Genomic DNA, 20901 nt, shown 5'->3' with positions numbered 1-20901 from the left:
TAGAGAAAAAGAGAACAGATCATGTTTCCAAACCCCTGCATAGACCTCTTTAATCATATTGGATGGGGAGACTCCCATAGCAGAGACATCACAACTCACTAAACTGCATTTGAGCTCTCATTATAGGAGGTGGGGGGGAAATCACTGGGAGGATGAGAATCCATGTATCAGCAGCAGGAAAACGACCCCTGTCTGGCAGGAGGGCTGGAATCTCCTCTTTTCCAGTGCTCTTACAAATATTTTTAGGCTGTGCTAACTGGTGCTTTCACTTTCACAGCAGCTATAAGTTCACCCTATTCCACTGTGGTAACCCACACAGAAAATTTTTCTTAACCCCAACCACCATGGAAAGAAGAAAGATGACTTAATAGTCAGAACCTTGGCTCTGGATGTAGGAAACAAAACTTCAAACAGCATCACCACATACTGTCTGTGCAGCCTCTGTGGAAACTCACCTCAGATGATGCTTGGCCATAATGACCTTACTCAAAAGATTTCCACTAATCTTGTTGGAACCAGAAATTCATCCTTCACCTCTATACCTTAACTCTTCACTGGGAAAATGGAGATCCTCTTTTCTTCCCTCCTTAGACTCTTAAGTTCTTTGGGTACAGACCCTCATCTGACACTTCACATAATAAAGACACCAGCAATAGTATTTAGTTGTATTATACCAAACTATTTTACCAGTGCAAAACAATTTCAGTAGAAACTTCCCTTTGGATTCTCCTCCTAACACATTAGAAAAACCTACAGAGAGCAGAAGAGGAAGAATTTCAGCATTACCTGGTACCCATGGACAAGAGTGGACTGCATCTCTTTTAAGATGTACAGAAGGTAGTGCACTCCCAACACTTCCATGATTTTAGTGAGGGTGTTACGGGCGATGTCCCGGATTTCCTGAAATCTGTTCCTCAGAAAAGTGCAGACTTTCAGCAGGATGCTGGAAAGAGAGACAGACAGCTTAGTTCACCCCCAAACAGAGCAGAACTAATTACACTGCTAGCTAAGGAGGCTGCTTTTCAGGGCTGTTTCACAACCAGAGCTATACTCAAAACCAGCCTCACAGAAAGGCTTTACAGTCATACACACACCTACTGTCCTTCAGGACATTTTACCGATTGTCCTTTTTTTCTGTACATTGTTCTTTCCCCAGCTCTGCCACCCCTACCACTGCAACTTGCTTCACAGTTCTGCTCTTATTTAAGGATTTACTGAGTTCCTTTCAAACACAGCTTTAAGAAAGTCAAATGCTGACAAAGGAGAATGTCACTACGAAAATGAGTTTCCAAAAAAAAAAAAAAGTATTTAAGGATTGTTAGGATGTCCTCTTGGATTTAACTTTGTACGTAACCACAGCTTGAGAAAGGTGCCTGCACTCATTCCTGGAACAATGAACTGCATTTAAGGAGCTCTGACAGGATTTACCTTGGCAGGTTGGCTTCCATCACTTCTTGGGGAAGACACTGCATCATTCTGACCATTGCAAAAGCTAATGGAACACGAACTACCTCATCATCATTCACAACGTTGGATTTCACAAGCTTGTGTTCCTCGTCTCTTTTAACCTTTTTAGAAGAGCAAGACACAATGCACTTTCAATATATATAAACAAATCCTGCTTTTTCTCAACAAACTCTAGAAGAGGTCAACAAGGCAAGTTGCTATCCTCTGTGGACTACAGGAAAAGACCAGACCGCTAAACGACAGGTGAGAGAAATCCCTGTTTTCAGTAAAGAAGTTAAACTGTGTGCTAGCAAGTTGCTGAGAACTTTTCAACAGGCTGCACAAAGTGAATCGTTTCACTTGTGTGGTTTAAGCCAGTTCTCAGCAAGGAAGACAAGATACCACACCCACACTGACCAGAGGGTCTGCCAGTAATCTCCATGACACAATAAAGGGGATGAAGCCTCTTTTATGCTTTCAGGTGGTCTCTCTCCAGTTGTGTCTTTTTTTTTTTTTTTTTTTTATGTGCTGCATTTCCACTGGGCTCTGAGTAGCACCCCAACCTTTATGGTAGCAGCACAGACCTTCAAAACACCTTTGCAATACCAACTCCTCACCTTTGCAACAATACACCTGTGCAATTTAGGCAAGATGTTGACTGTAACTGTATCTTGAATGTGTTTGATGAGACACTCCAGCTCTTCTTTATTTCGGGGTAAGAAAGAAACGTGTTTGACCACTTGCACAGCATCTTTAGATGTCTCAGCTGCTTGCTCAGGTTCTGCTGGCTCCTCAGGGAGATTCTTCCCTTTATTTTCCTCAACCACCTCCTCTTCTCCTTCACTCTGCTCCAGCTCCATGGCTTCTTCAGCCTCCACCACTGGCTCAAGGTCCATGGCAGCAGCTTCTGTGAAGTAATTGTCAAAAGCATGGGTAAATATAGGAGACCACAAAAATCGAGCCCTTAAAAGAGACTCTTGTGATGGCTTTGTTCTGGACAAAACTCCTACCTGTCATTACTGACAGCAAACAATCAGTAAGCACCACAGTTGTTTTACTGGGCAGAGAAGCTCTGGCATGCCCGTTTCTGATAATCGCCCCTCAGGGCTAGGCTTAAAGCAAAGACTAGGTTACGCTTTGGCTGAACTGCACAGACAGCTTAGCAAAGTTCAATGTGCTTGAACCTTAGAGAACTGCCATTCACTGACATTTGAGAATTTCACAAGGCAAGAGGTACAGACAAGCACAGCTGTGAGATACCCTCCTCCTTCCTCAGAATATCCCAAAGGCCGCAACGTAGGTAACCACAACAATGAAGAAGCCAAAGATTCAGAGACTGGTAGGGAGTGGAAGGGACCTCTGGAGATGATCTAGTCCAACCCACCTGCTAGAGCAGGATCACCTAGACCAGGCTGCACAGGATTGCATCCAGGCGGGGTATGAACATCTCCAGAGAAGGAGACTCCACAACCTCTCCGGGCAGCCTGTTCCAGTGCTCTGTCACCCTCAGAGTAAAGAAGTTTTTTCTCATGTTCAGATGGAACGTCCTGTTTTCCAATTTGTGCCCATTGCCTCTTGTCCTGTCACTGGGCACCATTGAGAAGAGTCTGGCCCCTTCCTCTAGACATCTACCCTTTAGATATTTATAAACATTAATAAGATCCCCTCTCAGTCTTCTCTTCTCCAGGTTAAACAGACCCAGCTCTCTCAGCCTTTCCTCATGAGAGAGATGCTCCAGTCCCCTCATCATCCTTGTAGCCCTCCACTGGATGCTCTCCAGAAGTTCCCTGTCTTGCTTGAACTGGGGAGCCCAGAACTGGACACAATATTCCAAATGCAGCCTCACCAGGGCAGAGTAGAGGGGGAGGATAACCTCCCTCAACCTGCTGGCCACGCTCCTCTTAATGCACCCCAGGACACCATTGGCCTTCTTGGCCATGAGGGCACACTGCTGGCTTGTTGTCCACCAGGACTCCCAGGTCCTTCTCCGCAGTGCTGCTTCCCAGCAGGTCAACCCCTAACCGGCACTGGTGCATGGGGTTGTTCTTCCCTACATGCAGGGCCCTACATTTGCCCTCACTGAATTTCATATGGTTCCTCTTTGCCCAATTCTCTACTCTGTCAAGATCTCGCTGAATTGCAGCACAGCCTTCTGGTGTGTTGGCCACTCCGCCCAGTTTAGTATCATCACCAAATTTGCTGAGGGTACACTCTGTCCCCATATCCAGGTCACTGATGAATAAATATCACTTCTTCCCGTGAAATGGCGGTGGAAGCAAGGCAAGGACATACAGTACCCTTCCCAAGCTGCAGATAACCATGAGAGCAGCCAACGTCAAGGACAAAAAAACTCAGATGTGTCAGCACCCGCATGAGTGGGTGCAGACCTTGGAGAACCCCCCAGATTTATGTACACCCAGCCCGGGCTGTTTTGGCTTAGGGAGGCCTGGGACAGAGAGGTTATGTGGAGATGGTTCCCTCCACCTCTCCTCAGTTTGTCAAAACACAGGAGGACAGTTTGCATTGCTCCTGAGGAGGCAAGTCAAAACTAGCTTCCAATATGCACATTTTAAAAAGCCGGGAGTAGCTGACCTCAAGAATAAAACACAAAATTTCGATTAGCTGCACTTTGAGCAGTTAGAGGCAGTGTTTCTACAATCAGGAGCAGAAAGCTCACCTTGGTTGTCAATGGTCACAAGCTGCTTTTCAAGCGTTTCATAGTCAAAGTGAAAGGCTTCCAGCACTGTCTCTAACAAGCTGTGGAAAGAAAACATGAAGAGAGATGAGCCCTCTGCACAAAAAGGAGAGGCTGCATAGACCAACACAACAGAAAATCTGAAAAACACGTTTTGGAAAACTTCAGACTCGGTGACATTGCAGCATAAGGACGTTTATCCTGAAATAACAACCCAGGAAATAAAAACTGGTTGCTTTTCAGTTAGATGCATTTTGTGACCTAGCTCACTGTGAAACCTCACAGACAGTGGTACTGGAGCAATGGAGGTGTCCCAGGAGCAGGGACAGCCTGACAGAAGCAGAAGCTGCTAATGCTGGCATGCACTCAGTGAGACACAGCGACCTGTTAATCCTTCACAGTTGCAGGCTGCAAGGCCGTGCCCACTTTCACTTGCATAAGCCCACCTCAAAGTCACCAAACTCTCATCCCAGGGAAGAGGCTAAAATCCATGCGATGCTTCTTAAGACACTGAATTTTGCCTTAGCAGTCTTTGGAGAAAACTAGAGCAGCATCGCTCACAGCACCTACCTGACTCCCAGTTTTGGACTGATCTGTCCTGTTTGCAGGACGTGGATGAAATGCTTTAAGTGGTACAAGTACGCTGACCACGAGAGATGTCGGCAGACAGCTCCAACAACTTCAACCGAGGCTGTTACCATATTTTCATGCTGCCCAAAAGACAGAAATTCAGTTGCTGTTAGTATTCATGCTGAATGTGTCTAAAGCTTACTTTACTCAAAGCAATAACAGCCAGAAGAAGTAATGTCTGTCTAGTGGGGATGCTTGGTATTCAGTTCTTTTAGATCTCCTCTCCATCACCAGGTAAAAAAATAAAATCACTGGTCACCAAGCAGATCCCCAGACCCACTTCCTCCAAATGTTTCTGCACACATTTAACTCTTCTCACATAACTACATCTATGGGCTTACTTGTGTGAAGAACTACAAATCAGTCAAGATATCTAAGCACAGACACATGGCACATTGCTGGGCTATGCTGATCAACTGGAAGTACACATCACTAACCCACTTCTGATGCAAAACTGAAATAAAACGTGTTTGTTTCTTCACCAAGGTCTGTCTTCGAGAAACAGGACAGTTTTAGCAGATACAGGATTGGGCCCAGACTGCATCTGCACCTTCCAAACCCTCTTTCTGCCACCAAAAGGAGCACAGTGCTCTTGTCTGAAAGGGGAACACTCACTCCACAAACCTATCAGCCTTTTAAAGTGGTTAGTCTTTTAAGGAGAATGGTATTCAAGAAAGGTGAAAACACTCAATTTAAAAGCTTACCTTAAGCATTTTTTCATTAAAAATGGCAGTAGTAGCATAAGGCATGATGTAATTCTGCAGGGATTTGGAAGACAGCATAAGCTTTTTTTCAGTGAGCTGCTTAGCCAGTTTCCTCAGAGCTCGTGCCCTCCTGTGGATCTAAGCCAAACATGAGAGACAGCGAATGAGGTGGTGCTTGAGTCACAAGGGAGCTCATACATTCAGCAGTTCTGAAAATGCCTCAATTTTAAGTAATGACATAAACATATGGTCATTTCCAAGGACAGGTCATGCCCTTTTCCTTCAGTCTCTGGGCTTTCACTAGCCTTTTGCCTCAATAAATATTCCAACTCAATGGGATATTTCACTGTGAATTCATAATCATAAGTCTGTGACATATTCAGGTATCAGACAAGGGAGGCAACTGATACAAGATGAGAAGGCCTGACAAAATTCTGAGGAAAAAATTTAGACTCTACATCTAACTACAGATGTAGCAAAGACGCTTTCCGACTGCACCTCTGAGAGCAGGAGAAGCATCATATTTCTGTACTGCAAGAGAAACCAGGAGAACAGGCTTTGTGCAACATTTATATTACAAAGGTCTGTGAATGAAAAGGGGCTGCAGAGCCTCCAGACACAGAGTAGCGAGGAACAGGCTAGAAAAAACCAAAAAGACCTGTTCCCTGCCTCTGTCAGAGGGTTCCTCAGGACACTGTTGTTGACTGTTGTCTGGGTCACACAGAGGTTATGTCGATTTGCCTGCTCAAGATCATGAACAATCACTTAAAATGAGAGCAATTTTTTAAGCTAAATTAGGAAGAGGTAACAAACAGTGCTGCTAAATCACAGAGCCAAGAAATTTCCAGACAGAAATATGACTTTGATTCACAATCGCTCATGTGATGATGCTCACATATCCCCCCCAACATTTTCTTTTTTTTTTTTTTTTTTTTACGATACCTAATGACACAGGTTCAATTTCTCTGTAAAGACAGCACATTGATGTTTTGGAAAAGATTAACCCACAGTAAAATGGTTTTGCTTTGGCAGGGGGAGAGAAGCACTAGGGAATACCTGTTGCCTTTTACCTGCATGTGTTTCATGTTCTCAAAGAAGTCCATGTCAGGATCATGGCGGTTGACCAACTGGACCAAATCCCGGAATTCAGGATTTGCTGGGAACGTTTGAATGAGGCAGGAAAGCAACGATGTGTAGTCCTGCTGGATGCTCTGCAAACAGCAAGCAGTGAAGGTTAAGTAGCCCTTGGAGAGGCTGCTGCACACTCCTCAGAACAGCAGTGCTGTCATTAACAGAGTGTTTCAGGCCAAGTTGTATTCTTTGATAACAGCAAATACACCTGTATTTTGGACTGTACATAAATTAAAGTCTCTCCTCCAGAACGAGCTACGACTGAGAAAAGCTGAACAATGGCAAAGAAACACAAGACAGTGGAGTTCTATAACTTGTTATATAAGATTTCAAATGAAGGCTAAGTTTGATGACAGTGGGTATCTGCATTTCTTATCCCTGCAACAGACTCACAGAACTCATCTATAAGAAGTCTCATACGCCCTGGCATCCTGAAGACAGCTGGAGATACTTAATCAGATAACAGTGCCTTACCTCAGTCTTACTCTTCAGCCCCCTTCTCACAGACTCCAGGAGAGTGTGCTGGATTAGTTCCTTGTACTCATCTTCTGTGTGGTCGATTTCTGCCAGTCGGTGGATAAAACTGGTCAAGCAAAGGCTTGCGTTGTCACTAAGAGCCATATCCCCTAGCTGAGTGGATGAAGAAATTGTACCACGTGAGTCTGGATATGACACCTTTCTCTCCCCAAAAGACTGAACAGTACCACTGGACAAAACATAACAAGGCCTGTAGAGAGCCAGTAACTCCTGAGACCCCTCCTGTAGAAGTTCTAGCCCTGAATTAATAATGCCCACCCTTCCAATTAGGAAAAATCCTTTTAGATTTACCAGCAGGCCTACACCACCAGAACATGCTGCAACAAAAACAAAAGCATCCTTTCAAGACTGTAATATGCCTTTTATACAGTACAAATTGAGCCAACAGTTCCAGGGCTCACTGATATAAAGCTTCACTGTGCTTGGGTGAGCCTTCTTGCTGTACTGTATTTGCCCTTCTGGACACACAGGTGAAAACGCAAGCGGACAAAACTTAAAAACAGGTGTTTGCAAGAAGACTCAAATACGCTCTCTGAATGTTTTGTAGTGTCAAAAAACAGCCAATGGAAAAAAATTGGAAGTTAGATGCATCATGAACACATGGTGCACAAAGCAAAAGAAGGAACATTCAGCCAACCTGGATGGTATAGAAGCAGTTGTGCATAACGGGGATGAGGAAGTCGATATCCACTGCTTGCATTTCCTTGATGTGGGCTGTGATCAACTGGAATGCTGACAGACGTACATCAAAGTCGATATCATCGAGATGTCGTTGATCAAAGGCATTCAGCTAACACAGAACAACAAGTCGTTCATGAAAAAGGCCAGAAACATGACAATACAATGTTGGGGAAAAGAGTGAGCAAAGAAACTGTGCTTACCTTAACAACATCGGTAATATACTTCAAGTCATTGTCCAAATCAGATAAAGTCTAAAAAGAAACATAAAAGAAAACAGTTTAACTATTTAACAACTTAACAGTTGTTAAAAATTTTGAGACCTCAAGAATTTACCACTTGAGACAAAAAAAAAAAGAAAGCAACAGCATGAATCCTTCTCCTTAGAAGCTTAATAAGAGCCATTGTTCCATAAGTTGGAAGATGTGTGTTTTAAGTTCCTAAGTTTCTAAATACCTACAATGAGTGTTTCCTGGGTTTTCCTGCTGAAAAAACAAGGTATATAAGTCACTTAAAAGAAATACAAAACAGCCTGACTGCTATAAATCTGTGACAGAATACAAATAAAATCATCTTCAGGATGCTGAAAGCCATTTTCATGTCATAAAGATAGAGGATTCGTTATGGATGAAGCATGCTTTATTTGGCTCCTCTTACACAAAAGAACCCTGGTGATGCTTACATCAACCAGGCTGTAAGCCAAAACTTCTACAAATCTTCGTGCAGCTCATTAATTTCTATCATCTACAATTATGATACTTTCACTTAATGGATGATTAAAAAGGTTTTTAAGCTCATGTACCACAAAGATAAGTACTGCTATTTATTTTGTTCTTCGTATCTTAGAACAAGTAAAAAAAGCGGAGAAAGACACATAGAAAATGCAGTACCTGAAATACCAAGCACAACTTATGTCGAGACAGTTTGTTCTGGATGACAGAAAAAAGCTTTGCCAGTGGTTTGAGAAAGCTTGTAGGGTTTGAGCAATGCCTCAGCAAGTTCTGCACTGTCTCCAGAATGTCAATCTCTGTACCCTGAAAGAGGTAGATAACTGTCAATAAATATTGATACCTCACAAGATTATTTCATTTCCTTGGGAAATATTTCAAGACGCAGAGAGAACTTAACCACTTTGCTGTATTTTATTCAGATCACAGATACTGAAGGAGAACAAAGAATTAGGACACACTCAATGCAATCATCAAATCTCTCAGAAGCACTTGCAACCTTTCAATTAGACACAAGCACAGTGTTAGAGAAGAGTGCCACCATGATGAAGAATTTTTTTGTGTGTCTTTCCTCAAATGACCCAAAGGTCAGGAGAACCAATAGAGCTTTAAAAAGTAGTCTTTCTTTAACCTGTGAAACAAACACTAACAGCACCATATACTTGTATGATCTCCCTGAATGAAATCATATATGGTCCCCTAACGATTCACAGATTTAAAACCCAAAAATCCTCTGTGAACAATTAAATGACCACTTGCAAAGCAGAAGCTACAGGTTGCTGCCCAGCAGTTCTTTCTGCAAACCTACAATCTCTCATTGAGGAACTGCGTGTCTTTTAAGAAAAACAAGACCCAAGCCTTTTTCCAACGATTCATTGATAATAATCTGAATAATCAATAGATTCATTCATTGTAGATGGGACTATATTTCTGAAAACAAGGTTTGGCAGCAATGGAAACCCAGACAAAATAGTCTACCAATATCCTCACTGCCTGATTTATTTAACAGTTTACAAAAGCCTAAGCCATGGCGAGTTCTGCTTCCTTCAACTGCAGCCTATATGCTTTTCATGCCTGAGGAATTTAGGATTTTAGGGAAGTTTCAGTTCTGAGATACACTTCTGTACCCACGGATGGGCTCCTTAAGAGCGGAAGGAGAACAGAATGGAAGCAGGAGATACAGGAGCACGTTAATAGCACTGTATAATGTTTGCCTTCTATCCCGCAACAGGCCAATGTAGCACTGCCCATTACACAGCAGGTACTACATAATCAACCGTATGTATTCATATTGCTGTCCAGATGCTGCAGCTTTGGATTGGTGCATAAAATCCATAGTGAAGAAGAGCATTTATTTCAAATACCGGAATTTGGTGGATTGACTACAGTGGCAAAGGAGGTAAAAACTGCATAAAAACTTCTGCAGACCTTCCCCAAGAAAAGGGGGGACAGAGTCAGCCTGGGCACTAGCATCCCAGCAAAGTATCCAGTGACTTGTACACATCAACATGCAATGGCACGGCATGCTGAGCAGACTACAAACACATGAAGATTTGATTTCAGGCTAATCGTGAGAAATGGCATGTGATCAATAAGACTTTTAACTGCATCTCAAACAAGTATACTTTGTTAAAAGAAAAACAAACATTTAATAGAGGACGAACATAATTTCTACCTACCTGCTCCATGTTACTCTGATAAAGGAAAGGGAGGAGAAGGCTCACAAGGACTGAATTCTGACTCTTTTCTTGTATAAATTTGCTGATCCTGTGCAATGAGATAAGGTAATTTACTATTTTATATCAATCCAATCACCAGGATAGAGCAAATAAGAACTCAGTCAGCACTAGTGCCATATCACAGGGCTTTGTCAGCCCATCCATCTGTACCCACCACGGCTAATAGACCGTACCCACCAAAACCATGGTATCAGCCCAAGTATTCTGTTTCACATGACTGCAGGCATTTCTGTACCTTTTGCTACCCCCAAGAGGCATTTCTGAGTACCAGCAACAGAAACAGCTAGAACCAATTTCTGAAAACTTCTTGCCTCAGCCACCAGCAACTTGCAAGGTCAATGACAGATCCAGGTATTTTCAAATGTTCTAAATTTAAATAGTTTGAGACTAATTTTTTTTAATTTGGAACCCGTTACAAAAAGCCTCTTTCTTCCTCCCTCCTTCCAACTTTTTAACTGTTTTGAGCTCTAAAGAAGCACTTACTTGGAAAGTATACTCAGCTCTTTGCTGACTTGAGCTCTATACTTCTTCTTTTTCACCTTCTCCACATTTAACATTGTTTTGCTGAAGTACTGAAGGATGGCAGGAACATGAGGCAGAACCAAGCGGCAACCTAGGCTAAGGGTCTCTGTAAAGGAATCAACAGTTAGCAACACCCAACTCTGTGCTGGAAGCAACAGAAGGGAAATCCATCAAACAAAGGGGAAAATGCAGACAAAGGAGGTTTCATCAGTGGAAGACAAAAATCAATGGGAGCCAGGAACGTGCAGGGCAGTTGGCTGCTGGGAACATGCACCAGCACTTGCTGAGACCAAGTCTAACATGTCTGAGCTAGGACCAAAGAAAGCACACACAGAGAATAAAAGCTCTCCTCACACATTTCAATAACAGTCCCATTAAGTGTGGGCTTATCAAAAGGTACCAAGGACGTTCCTCAAAGGTAGTAACCATCTCCTAAAATGGATGGAGCATTTATAAATGTAGTTTTCTTTATTCTACCACTGACCTCTTGTGCAAATCAAAGCTGCCATAACAAGGGCACAGTGATAAGTGCTCTGCTTTCCACTGTGTTTGAGTGTTACAGGGTAAAGATGGCTCCAGAGCATCAAACAGCACACCATCCTTCCTGTCTACTACCACTCAAAGATAAAAGGAATCAATGGCAGGTCTTTCTTGTCAGGGAGCACAGACAAAACATCAAAGCGACGCATGACCATACGCATATGGGGAGTGGGCAACTTGATGTTAGGCCCAGAGGCAAGTCAGCAACGCAGTTCCTGAAGTTATCATATCAGTCAAAGCTTTGCAGGCAAAACAGGTCGACAACACAAACATTTTCCTTCTTCATAAGGAATTTCTCCATGCTCAGGACCCTGACACTGAAATGTGGATCTCGCCAGTCATCAGACAAGCAGGACTTCACAGTTCCTGAGCATGCCGAGACAAATTTGTACATTGACATTTCAATCTCCACTGGGAGGTCTCGTCCCCCGTATTCTCAGCCAGTGCAAAAACCACCTCATCATAATCTAACACCTCCATCCAAAGCATCCAACAGGCCTCTCATGACTCTTACGCAAGCATACCTTCTGTCACGTCCCCAGTGGCCATGACAACACAGTCAGTCACGCTCAAACTGGAAACCTGCTCCGTGGGTTCAAAATCTGGGCTGTTGAGAAGGCTATCAGCTATGTCCATCACAACATTGGATGTGGCCTCAGACAGATTCTTGGCTGACAGCACAGCAAACACATTTGTCAGTATATCACACTCTGGGTGATCTGGTTGCTGCTTGGCCAGCAAGGGGAAATACCTGGGAGAAAGATTACAAAAAAGGTTGGCTGAAAATTTAAGTTCAGAACTTTGTAATTCTTTTGTGCAAAGAGTCACACAAAAAGATAATGACTGTCTTCTACTTCAAACAAGGAAAAAGTGAAAAAAAAAATCACAGAACAACAGTGCCATGAAAAATAGAATGACTGGAGGTTGAGAGGTCATCAAGTCCCTTTTCTTGCTTCAAGATAGCATCATCTAAAACTAATCCTTTATCCACAGATGTCTGTCCAAGTCTCCTGTTAGTCTGCTCCTAACCTAATGATCCAATACCATTTTTTACAGAAGTTCGTACACAAAGTTCTTCATGCCTACAAATGACATGTCTTAAAACAAATACTGGCTACTTTAGCAAAGGAAAAGCAGTGAGTCCATGGAAGAGGCAAAAAAATCACTAAAGACAGCCGAGTTGGAATTTCGCACAGCGTCTATGTGAAAAAAGCTCTCTTGCAACTTTCGGTATCAAAATCTTAGTCACAGATTCTGTGTTGAACCTGCCCACGTTCTTTCATAAAATAGAAAGAAATAGGGAATCAAAAAACATGAATGAAATTATATACTGTAAACTGACTTCCCACCTCCCAAGACTAAGAAGTCATTAGTCAAGATACAGAAGCCAGCCCTCCTCCTCCTCCTCCATCAGCTGCGTTTGGGCTATGTAAGTGCCTAGCTGTTAATGTATGAGAAAAGAAGCTCACTAAAAAGCGAGTAACACCATAAATTGGAAAGCTTCCCAACTGCATCAGGACTGCTATCAAAAGAATAACAGTCTAATGGAAAAGGAAAATATGGGGTTTGACACCATTATTCATAACCTGCTAGTGTGCTCTTTTTTCCTTGGATTTTGCATACTCAGAAGTACTTATGCTCTTTGTGAGGAGAACACTTACCTGGGATTCTTACTCCAGGTGTGAATGAGTTTGAGGAGAAAAGTTGGAGAATACTGACTCTCTGAAGCCAATCTGCAGACCTAAAGGAGAGGAAAAAAAAAATCAGATACCAATGCAACATGAGTAGGTAAAGCCACTTAAAAACCTCATTTCTAACAAAGACCTCACTACAATCTATAATTTACCTTTTTTAAAAAGTAATTTCGTCATCATTTTTCCAGCTTCCTCACTATTTGTGGAATCGCTCTTAGATGATCTTACTGCTATTTATACACTATTCCAGCTACCATTTTTGCCCTCCCTTTGAAACTGGCTCCCCATGGAGCATCACACTTGCCACAGAGACCTAGTAACCTCTCCTGGACATACCCATTGAGATCTTAAGCATGACACCCAAGATTCACTCCTCCTACGCTTCCTATGCCCTTGTCACAGCACCTGCCGTTCCAGCATCTGCTCTATGTCTCCATGGCCTTGCAGCCATAAAAAGCACTTTCTCTGCTCAGGGAGAGGCTCGAGCACTGCACTGCACCCCAGGAATGGGATCTCCTAACAGGGTTCTTTGTCCAAACCAAGCCTACCTAAGAGTTGCCCAGCCTAAGCCCCACACAGCAGCTGCTGCTCCTTTATGTGACTGGACACAGGCAAGAGACCCAGTGTACAAGTCTGGCTCCCTCCTCTGCCCCTCTGCAACACACCAAGCTGCATGCAAGTCACACAGTTGGGTTTCTACCCTGACACAACTGGACTGTCAGCAGTGCACCGATAGTGAACACACAGGCAAGGGAGGCTCCAGTGCATTCAGGGGCAATAGCCAGGATGGTGCATGAGGGGTTTGGACTAGCTCAGTCTGGACTCAAGACCTGAGCATAACAGAAAAGAAAGCAGGTCTGACCATCATAGCCAGGGTCTTAGAAAGCTGCTTCTCCTGCCCCTAAAGGTTGGTAATGTTTTTGCTCGGCATAAAACAGAGCTTTTCTGAATGACGTACAAACGAAGAGTAAACCGTTCATCCAATCATGCAGGAATGCTGCTGTGCAGTCTAACGACAGCCTTTGCAGTAAACTCCTGGGGTATGCAGAGCAGCAAACTCCAGCTCCAAGTACAACAGGTTTAAAACAATTTGCCCTCTCCATGAGTTTTTATACACCTCAGTTCCATAGCCTTAAAAAAGGAAAGCACACAAGCTGAATGATTCCTTCCTCTAGAGGGAGCTTCTGGATTGTACCACTATCCAAGGTCCAAAACCAGATCTGTCGTCCTGATATCTGTAAGAACAACAGGAATTCTAACTATTTAACAACAATTTTACATCTTATTCAGATTTACTCAGCATTTCCAAACACAATGCTCCCCGAAAGCATTAAGGCCTTTGCTGACTTAAAGCCCAAACCACATGCTTGAACTGCTCTGGGACTGCAGTAAATGTTCACTGCTTTGTAGCACCCTGGCCTTGAAAAGACTCCATGGACAAACCAGGAACATACAGCTCCCTGTTGCTCTCTCCAGTGAAATACAGAGCTATATGTACTGCCTGAAAGTATTCTATCTACTCTCTGTCCACATACACATAGTACACATCACCTATTGTTATAGGTAGAAGAGCGAAACAGGGTAGGAGTGAGCAAACACAGTGTCTAAAGAAGCAGATCCGAGGTTTCATAGACCACAGCAGTTACTCCTGGTGCTCTTTGACAGGCTTTGCTGCTGCAAAGAAGTTTGACATTTGGATACCTCAAAAGCCTCAGTGGAAGAGCTCTGTTGGAGTCAGCCCATCTTGCTCACTTACCCTTTGGGTGGAAGCGACTGCCTTTAGAACAGAGACAACCCAGCAGCTGGTACAGGCATTCCCAGATAACCTCAGAGCCCAGTACACTGACACAGCCAGCATAATTTCATTTCAAATACTGTGTGTTCTCTCTTCCCCTCACAATAGTGCATCTTCCCAACTCGGAGGTGATCTGAATTTCTCTGATGAAGGCCACAACCCCGTGCTTCGTCGCTGTGCTCACACAGGAGTCCCAGCAGGTGGGCACAAGAGCGCACACAGCCTGCTGTCAGACCCCCGCTGGGTCCTTCCTTTCCTGCAGCACCATTTGTTTCTGCAGTCCCCCGCCACAGGCCCGATAACCGTCACACAGAAAAGTAGCAAAGTGCACCTAGAAGTGACTAGTATTATTTTGCTTCCCTGAAGCATCCAGGGAAGAAGTCTGCTTCTGTGGTTAAAGAACAAAGAAATAGCGTCTGTTTTATTCAGATGACTTAATTTGTATATTAGCCTGTGACTTGATTATTCCAGGACTAAGCAGACGTAAGCCAAGAAACTGGCCCTGCGCACACAGATCAGAATGCTAGAATCTGAGTCCACATCCCAACTTGTGATGGATATAGCTGACGCAATGGACTCCAGTGCAGCTGGAGTTCTCTGCATAGTACATGTTACACACAAGCTATTTAAGAACAAGAAATACTTACCTGAGGCCATACCACTGCATGGAAAACTGCATCAATCTCTTCCACACTAAAGCTGTAGGTCTCATAATCAGAAAAAAACTCTGCCACAAGCTTGAGTCCAAGACGTCTCAAATTCTTCAGTGGATTAATCAACCGAGGTTGGATCTGTAAAAAGAAAACAAAACAAAAAAGTAAGACCTTTGCAGAACAACTACTAACTACTTCTTCTGAAATTTAATACAGCAATTCATTGACCACAGATACAACCTTTGCTCAACTATCACAATGTTCTTCTGTTTTCTCCTGTAACTTGTTCACAGTAGCAATCTACCTCTCACAGCTGACCTAATTTTTTCTAAGGGGTACCTGTCCCTGCACTTAGTTACACAGGACTCCTTCAGCTCATGAAAATCCATGCTGACAGGTTTGAAGTAGTATCTGCCCTTTGTGGACAAAACGCAGAAAGCTATAACACAGTTAAGAGTAACAGCCCTGGCACTTAAATAATTGTGTTTTACACAGGAAAGAACCCAGATCAGCTCTTGAAAGTGAAGTTGTACTTTGCACATTGAGATCTACTGGGAAGAAAAGAAATCAAGAGACAAGGAGAAGCGGGAGGAATAGAGAAGGCAAGAATGTGAATCACCCCCTCCAACAGCACAGGGCAGGGGGAGCATAGCACTTGGTTGCAAGAAGATGCTTCCTGTACCCATTTAGCACTTACATTCCATAGCCTTTCTTGGGGAAAATATTTCAGTAAGAAAATTAGCCACACAGCTAATCATGAAGTTATTCACACACTGCTGCATTCTGATTCTTCTCCCGGAGAAGAGTCTTGACTTGAGTAACCTAAATTACTTCCATACTGTGCAATGCAGTTCACAGCACAAACACAAGACAACTTCATAGTGCAGAGGTACTGAACTCCAGTCTCAGAAACAACAGAGCCATGTCAGAGCAAATAAAGGCCGCTCTCTGAGACTGGAGCTACGTCTTGGGTTCCTCAGGGCCACCAGTACATATCATGATCCACCACACAGAATAAACATATCTCTTATTTTGCAAAGCAGCTATGGTGTCAAAGGCTCACTAAAAGACATCACAACTTTTTTTATTTGATGTACCTATGGACTTCTGAAGACGCTACCCTCTACCATGCAACACACTGGTACACTCCTTTTGCACTCAAAATCACAGGTAAAAAGACAAAAAGGAGACGGTGGAAAAGGAACCAAACATGCTGTTGCCCAGGACCCCCCAAGCTGTGCTGAATGTGTACTAATGGTGTGCAATCAGCTTCCAGGCAGCAAATGAGCTGCTCAAAGGGCCAAAGAAAGCACAGCCAGGCTGCTATTGCTAACGGTGACCTCCAGCAAAATAATTTTGGGTCTCCCACTGTTCAGTTGCCATAAGAGCAATCCTCTGAGATCAAGTCTTTGAGAGGACAAAGAAACTCAATACTGAACACAAACAGCAGGAAACAGTAAATGAATAACTTGACTTAAAACGGTCAAAGTTGACGTTCAACTCTCCAGGCAGTATCAGCCTGCAATAAATTACTCTCAAAGAATATCTTCTAATCATTAGCCAAGATAAACAGATTTCTCACACTCTTTCTTGAGCTTTTAACATCTCATGGGCTAATGAAGTGGCAAATCAAGTTCAGACAAATGACAGACTATCGCTCCACATGTTACACAACGATGACAGGACTACTATAGTAACCCCTAGCAAAATGTGACTATCCCAGCAATGAATGAAGCAGCTTTTAAAACTCCTTTCCCAGTTTAAAACATGTAGGCACATGCAACCCATTGCTTAAGTCAGACTGTGGGACGCTGTCCTAAAATTTGGTCATCCTCTTCGTAAATGAAGACAGTCACAGGGTTCTGTGCAGCTTGCAGGCAACTATGGGAACTTGGATGCTGCCTAAATGCAAGGGCTTGCTTTGTTTGATGGATTGGTTTCAAGACAACTTCTAACCTCGAATCCTCACAGATGGGTCTCAGCACGAACACACACACATAGTGACAAAACATTCGTTACCTAACACCACTTGCTCAGTCCATCATCACATGATTCCTTTCAACACACCACCTGCTCAGTCTATCATCTCATAACTCCTTTCAACACAGCAGTGACGATGACTATGCAGTTTGCTTGTTTCTCACCTAATATATGATCATGCTCTGTGCTGGACCAGACTCAAGCTTTCCTTTTCCTATTTGGATTGTGCCTGGTAGAGGCACCAGTTTCAGAAAGACAGAGAAGCCTGGCTCAATGTCATTGCTTCCAAACAGCTGGCAACAGACCCCCTGACGTATCTGGTCTAGAGCTTAGGGATCTCTGCACTGCTCTCCTGGGCACAGGCAAGCAATAAACCAACATGCCCCACTTCAGGGGAGGCCAATCTTTAACAGAATGTTCTCCTCACCTGACCCTTTCTGCATGTACAGCCATTGCACAGCAAAGAAAAAAAACCACACTTGCAGTGCTCTGCAGATACGTGGCTGAGACCCAACTGTGACACTGGATTAGCATGACTACTCCTGATACCACAGCTGAACGCACTTCTAATGTGCTAAAAGCATGGCTGGTAGCTATGCTCTCCCTGTGTCCCATGACAGCAGACAATCACTGTAGATGATCACCGTGATCATCCACAATGCTGAGCTCCCCTAGGGTCTAGCACTTCTACAAAACACCTCAAAGACAAGTTTTGGTCTCAAGTCCTCAAGCAAGGAACTTTAAATCCTCTCCTTTCCCCGCTCAAATGTTCTATCCTTGCAGCCAAGGAGCTACACCTGTAAGGCCAATTTTAACTTCCAGCTATAAGATCTCACTATGTCCTTAAAATAAATCATTTACCTTTTCCTCCTTCCCATCTGCCCACAGAGCAGGCAAGCAGCAATGCACAGAGATCACCTCCAACTCTCTCTTCAGTAACTCAAGCAAAAATGCAGTCCAAAGCAGCTTTCTAAATATATTAACTCTGCCTGCACTGCCTGAGCCCTGCAGCACTTTCAGAAAAGTATCACTGGCCTTTATTCTGACAGACATCTAATTGCTATGTTTCACTTCATGCTGGCATGACACTTATCTTTATCTGAACTGCTGAAGGTCTGTGTATATGTGCAAGCTGAGGGGAAGAGGAAAGAAAGAAATTCAATTTACTTTTTTTTTTTAATATAATATATTGTACCTTCTCTCTTTGCTGGAGGATACAGGATACCACAGCTGTCATGCAGAGCAGAATCTGTAGGATTTCAGGCAGGTACTGATGGATCAAATGTCCCATGTTTTTCAACACAACTTCAAGACCGTTGAAGAGGCTATGCTGACGCCCAAGAGGCAGGACTTTAGCTAAGTCCAGCTCTGACGTACTTCGAAGCACTGCAGTCTGGCAAGGCCCTGCAATAGGCAAAGGGACAGAAAATCTAGAGAAGTGCAATGAAGATACCCAGTACAGAAAATAATTTTAAATGAAAAATAGTATAATCTGGCCCTAAATTACAGTTCCTCACATTCAGCTTTTTAAATAAGGACAGTGTCCTGGTTTTGGCAGGGAGAGAGTTAATTTTCTTCCTAGAAGCTGGTATAGTGCTGTGGTTTGGATCTTCGATGAGAACAATGTTGATAACATGGTTTCAGTTGTTGCCAAGCAGTCAAGGACTTTTCAGCTTGTCATACTGACCTGCCAACAAGAAGGTGAGGGGCACCCAAGAAGCTGGGAGGGGGCACAGTCAGGACAGCTGACCCACACTGGCCAATATGGCCATACCATATGACATCGTGCTCCATATATAGCTGGGGAGTTGGCCGGGAGGTGGGCAGCTCAGGAACTAGCTGAGCATCAGCTTTGGGTGGTGAGGAATGGTGCTGTTCATCACTTGTTTTGTATATTCTATTATTATTATTATATTTATTAGTATTAATAATCATCTTCCTTTTCTGTCCTATTAAACTATCCACATCTCAACCCATGAGTCTTACTTTTTTTTTTTTTTTTTCCCTTTTCGATTCTCTCCCCCATCCCGCTGGAGGGGAAGAGTGAGCAACTGGCTGCATGGCTGGTTTAGCTGCCTGACAGGTTAAACCATGATAGACGGTTCTAGGTCTCCATCTCTCTGGGACACTCAAGACGTCTCCCACTGCTACAGTATTGGAGCACTTTACAACCTCTGCTTATTGCCATCATACGCAGGCTAGCCTACAATGCCAGTGATTGCTCATTCCTGGCTTGCTACAGCTTACTTGCACAGCTGTGGCAAGTCATTCAGTTTTTATGACCTTGGACCTGTAAAAACAGAGCAATTGTGCTTTGTAAGGAAAAGCTCAGGGGAAGGCCAGTCCTTATCAAAAGCTTACTTTCATCCTTTCATCCTTCCAAGGCACTGTTAGAGACAAACTGAAGCACGTAACAGTACTAAGCGTGTTTATCCTCCCACATCTCTACAGGTCAGGAAGTACCATACCCCCAGGTTCTGCTGCCTGTACCTACCATCGCTGAATTGCTTCACAGCTTCAAAGAGCAGATCCAAGAACATCCGTATCTCTTCTGGCAGTGAGCCAGCAAGAAATCGCAGAACGATCGACATGCGAGTGCCTGCTGAAGACTTGCCCTGTGTTTTGCTCCCCGTTTTGTTTCTCATTCTGCCATAGAGAATTCTTCAAGAGCCAAAAAGAAGTTGCATTAGCTTTCAGCAAGCCCTCTGTTTCCTAGTCACTTATTTTGCAGGAGAAACTCCATTTCATTTAAAAACATTCCTCAGTGAGAACAAACTGAGTGGAAGTTCCCCCTTCATGATCTCCACTGAATTACTACACAGTGCCCAAAAACATCCCAGTGAAGGATCAGCTGCTGCTACAACAATAGAAGCTTTGCTGGAGACTGCAGGTATAAAACCAGAATACCTCCAGGCTAGCTTGAGGGCAGCTACTGCTGAAGAAGCAACGTGCATGATAACTTGCATCACTGTATCTTAATAAAAATACGTGGTAATACTTGTAAATTGAAATGATCTCACAGTTCTCTGTAAGCCTTAGAAGAAAAAGTATTTACCAAAATGCTGTTCTTAAAGAAAATGTTATTTGCATAACGCATTACATAACTGTGTTAATAAGGAAACCATACAGAATATCACAAACTAAATCATCAAACTATACCATTAACCACAGGTTTATCTCAACTGTTCAAAATGAGAAGCAGCAGCATGACATCTCTGCTCATGGTACTTTGACATGAAACATTTAAACTCACACTTCATGACACACCTCATAAGAACAGGGATAAGATCTGGTCGATGCTCCGTTTTTACTACTGCAGTCTCCTCAGAAATACTGAAATGGACTATTTCTTCTTTAAAGCTCTTGTCCTCTAGTAGCCTTTGCAAGTTCTCCCTGAGAGTAATAAACATTATTTGAGAGCAGGGAGGG

General features: G+C 43.3%; 1 protein-coding gene across 3 annotated transcripts in view; it reads right to left on the bottom strand.

The window, feature by feature from the left end:
• The window catches only part of UTP20 (UTP20 small subunit processome component), a 66021-nt gene that overhangs the window by 18792 nt on the left and 26328 nt on the right, over positions 1 to 20901 (bottom strand). For all 3 annotated transcript variants that reach the window (XM_054846636.1, XM_054846654.1, XM_054846645.1), the window contains 19 exons: positions 20740 to 20865; positions 19967 to 20133; positions 18668 to 18876; positions 15487 to 15630; positions 13012 to 13091; positions 11875 to 12101; positions 10772 to 10916; positions 10229 to 10316; positions 8712 to 8855; positions 8025 to 8075; positions 7781 to 7933; positions 7081 to 7236; positions 6546 to 6686; positions 5476 to 5613; positions 4712 to 4851; positions 4124 to 4203; positions 2064 to 2353; positions 1429 to 1568; positions 787 to 943 (listed from right to left, as the gene is read on the bottom strand). In XM_054846636.1, coding sequence (XP_054702611.1) covers positions 787 to 943; positions 1429 to 1568; positions 2064 to 2353; positions 4124 to 4203; positions 4712 to 4851; positions 5476 to 5613; positions 6546 to 6686; positions 7081 to 7236; positions 7781 to 7933; positions 8025 to 8075; positions 8712 to 8855; positions 10229 to 10316; positions 10772 to 10916; positions 11875 to 12101; positions 13012 to 13091; positions 15487 to 15630; positions 18668 to 18876; positions 19967 to 20133; positions 20740 to 20865 — 2776 coding nt within the window. The remainder of the gene's footprint in view (positions 1 to 786; positions 944 to 1428; positions 1569 to 2063; positions 2354 to 4123; positions 4204 to 4711; positions 4852 to 5475; positions 5614 to 6545; positions 6687 to 7080; positions 7237 to 7780; positions 7934 to 8024; positions 8076 to 8711; positions 8856 to 10228; positions 10317 to 10771; positions 10917 to 11874; positions 12102 to 13011; positions 13092 to 15486; positions 15631 to 18667; positions 18877 to 19966; positions 20134 to 20739; positions 20866 to 20901) is intronic.

The sequence above is a fragment of the Grus americana genome, chromosome 1, assembly GCF_028858705.1.
Source record: "Grus americana isolate bGruAme1 chromosome 1, bGruAme1.mat, whole genome shotgun sequence".
NCBI classification, from domain to species: Eukaryota; Metazoa; Chordata; class Aves; order Gruiformes; family Gruidae; genus Grus; species Grus americana.
The sequence above is the reverse complement of the archived record's forward strand: the minus strand, read 5'-3'. Positions and strand labels throughout refer to the sequence as shown.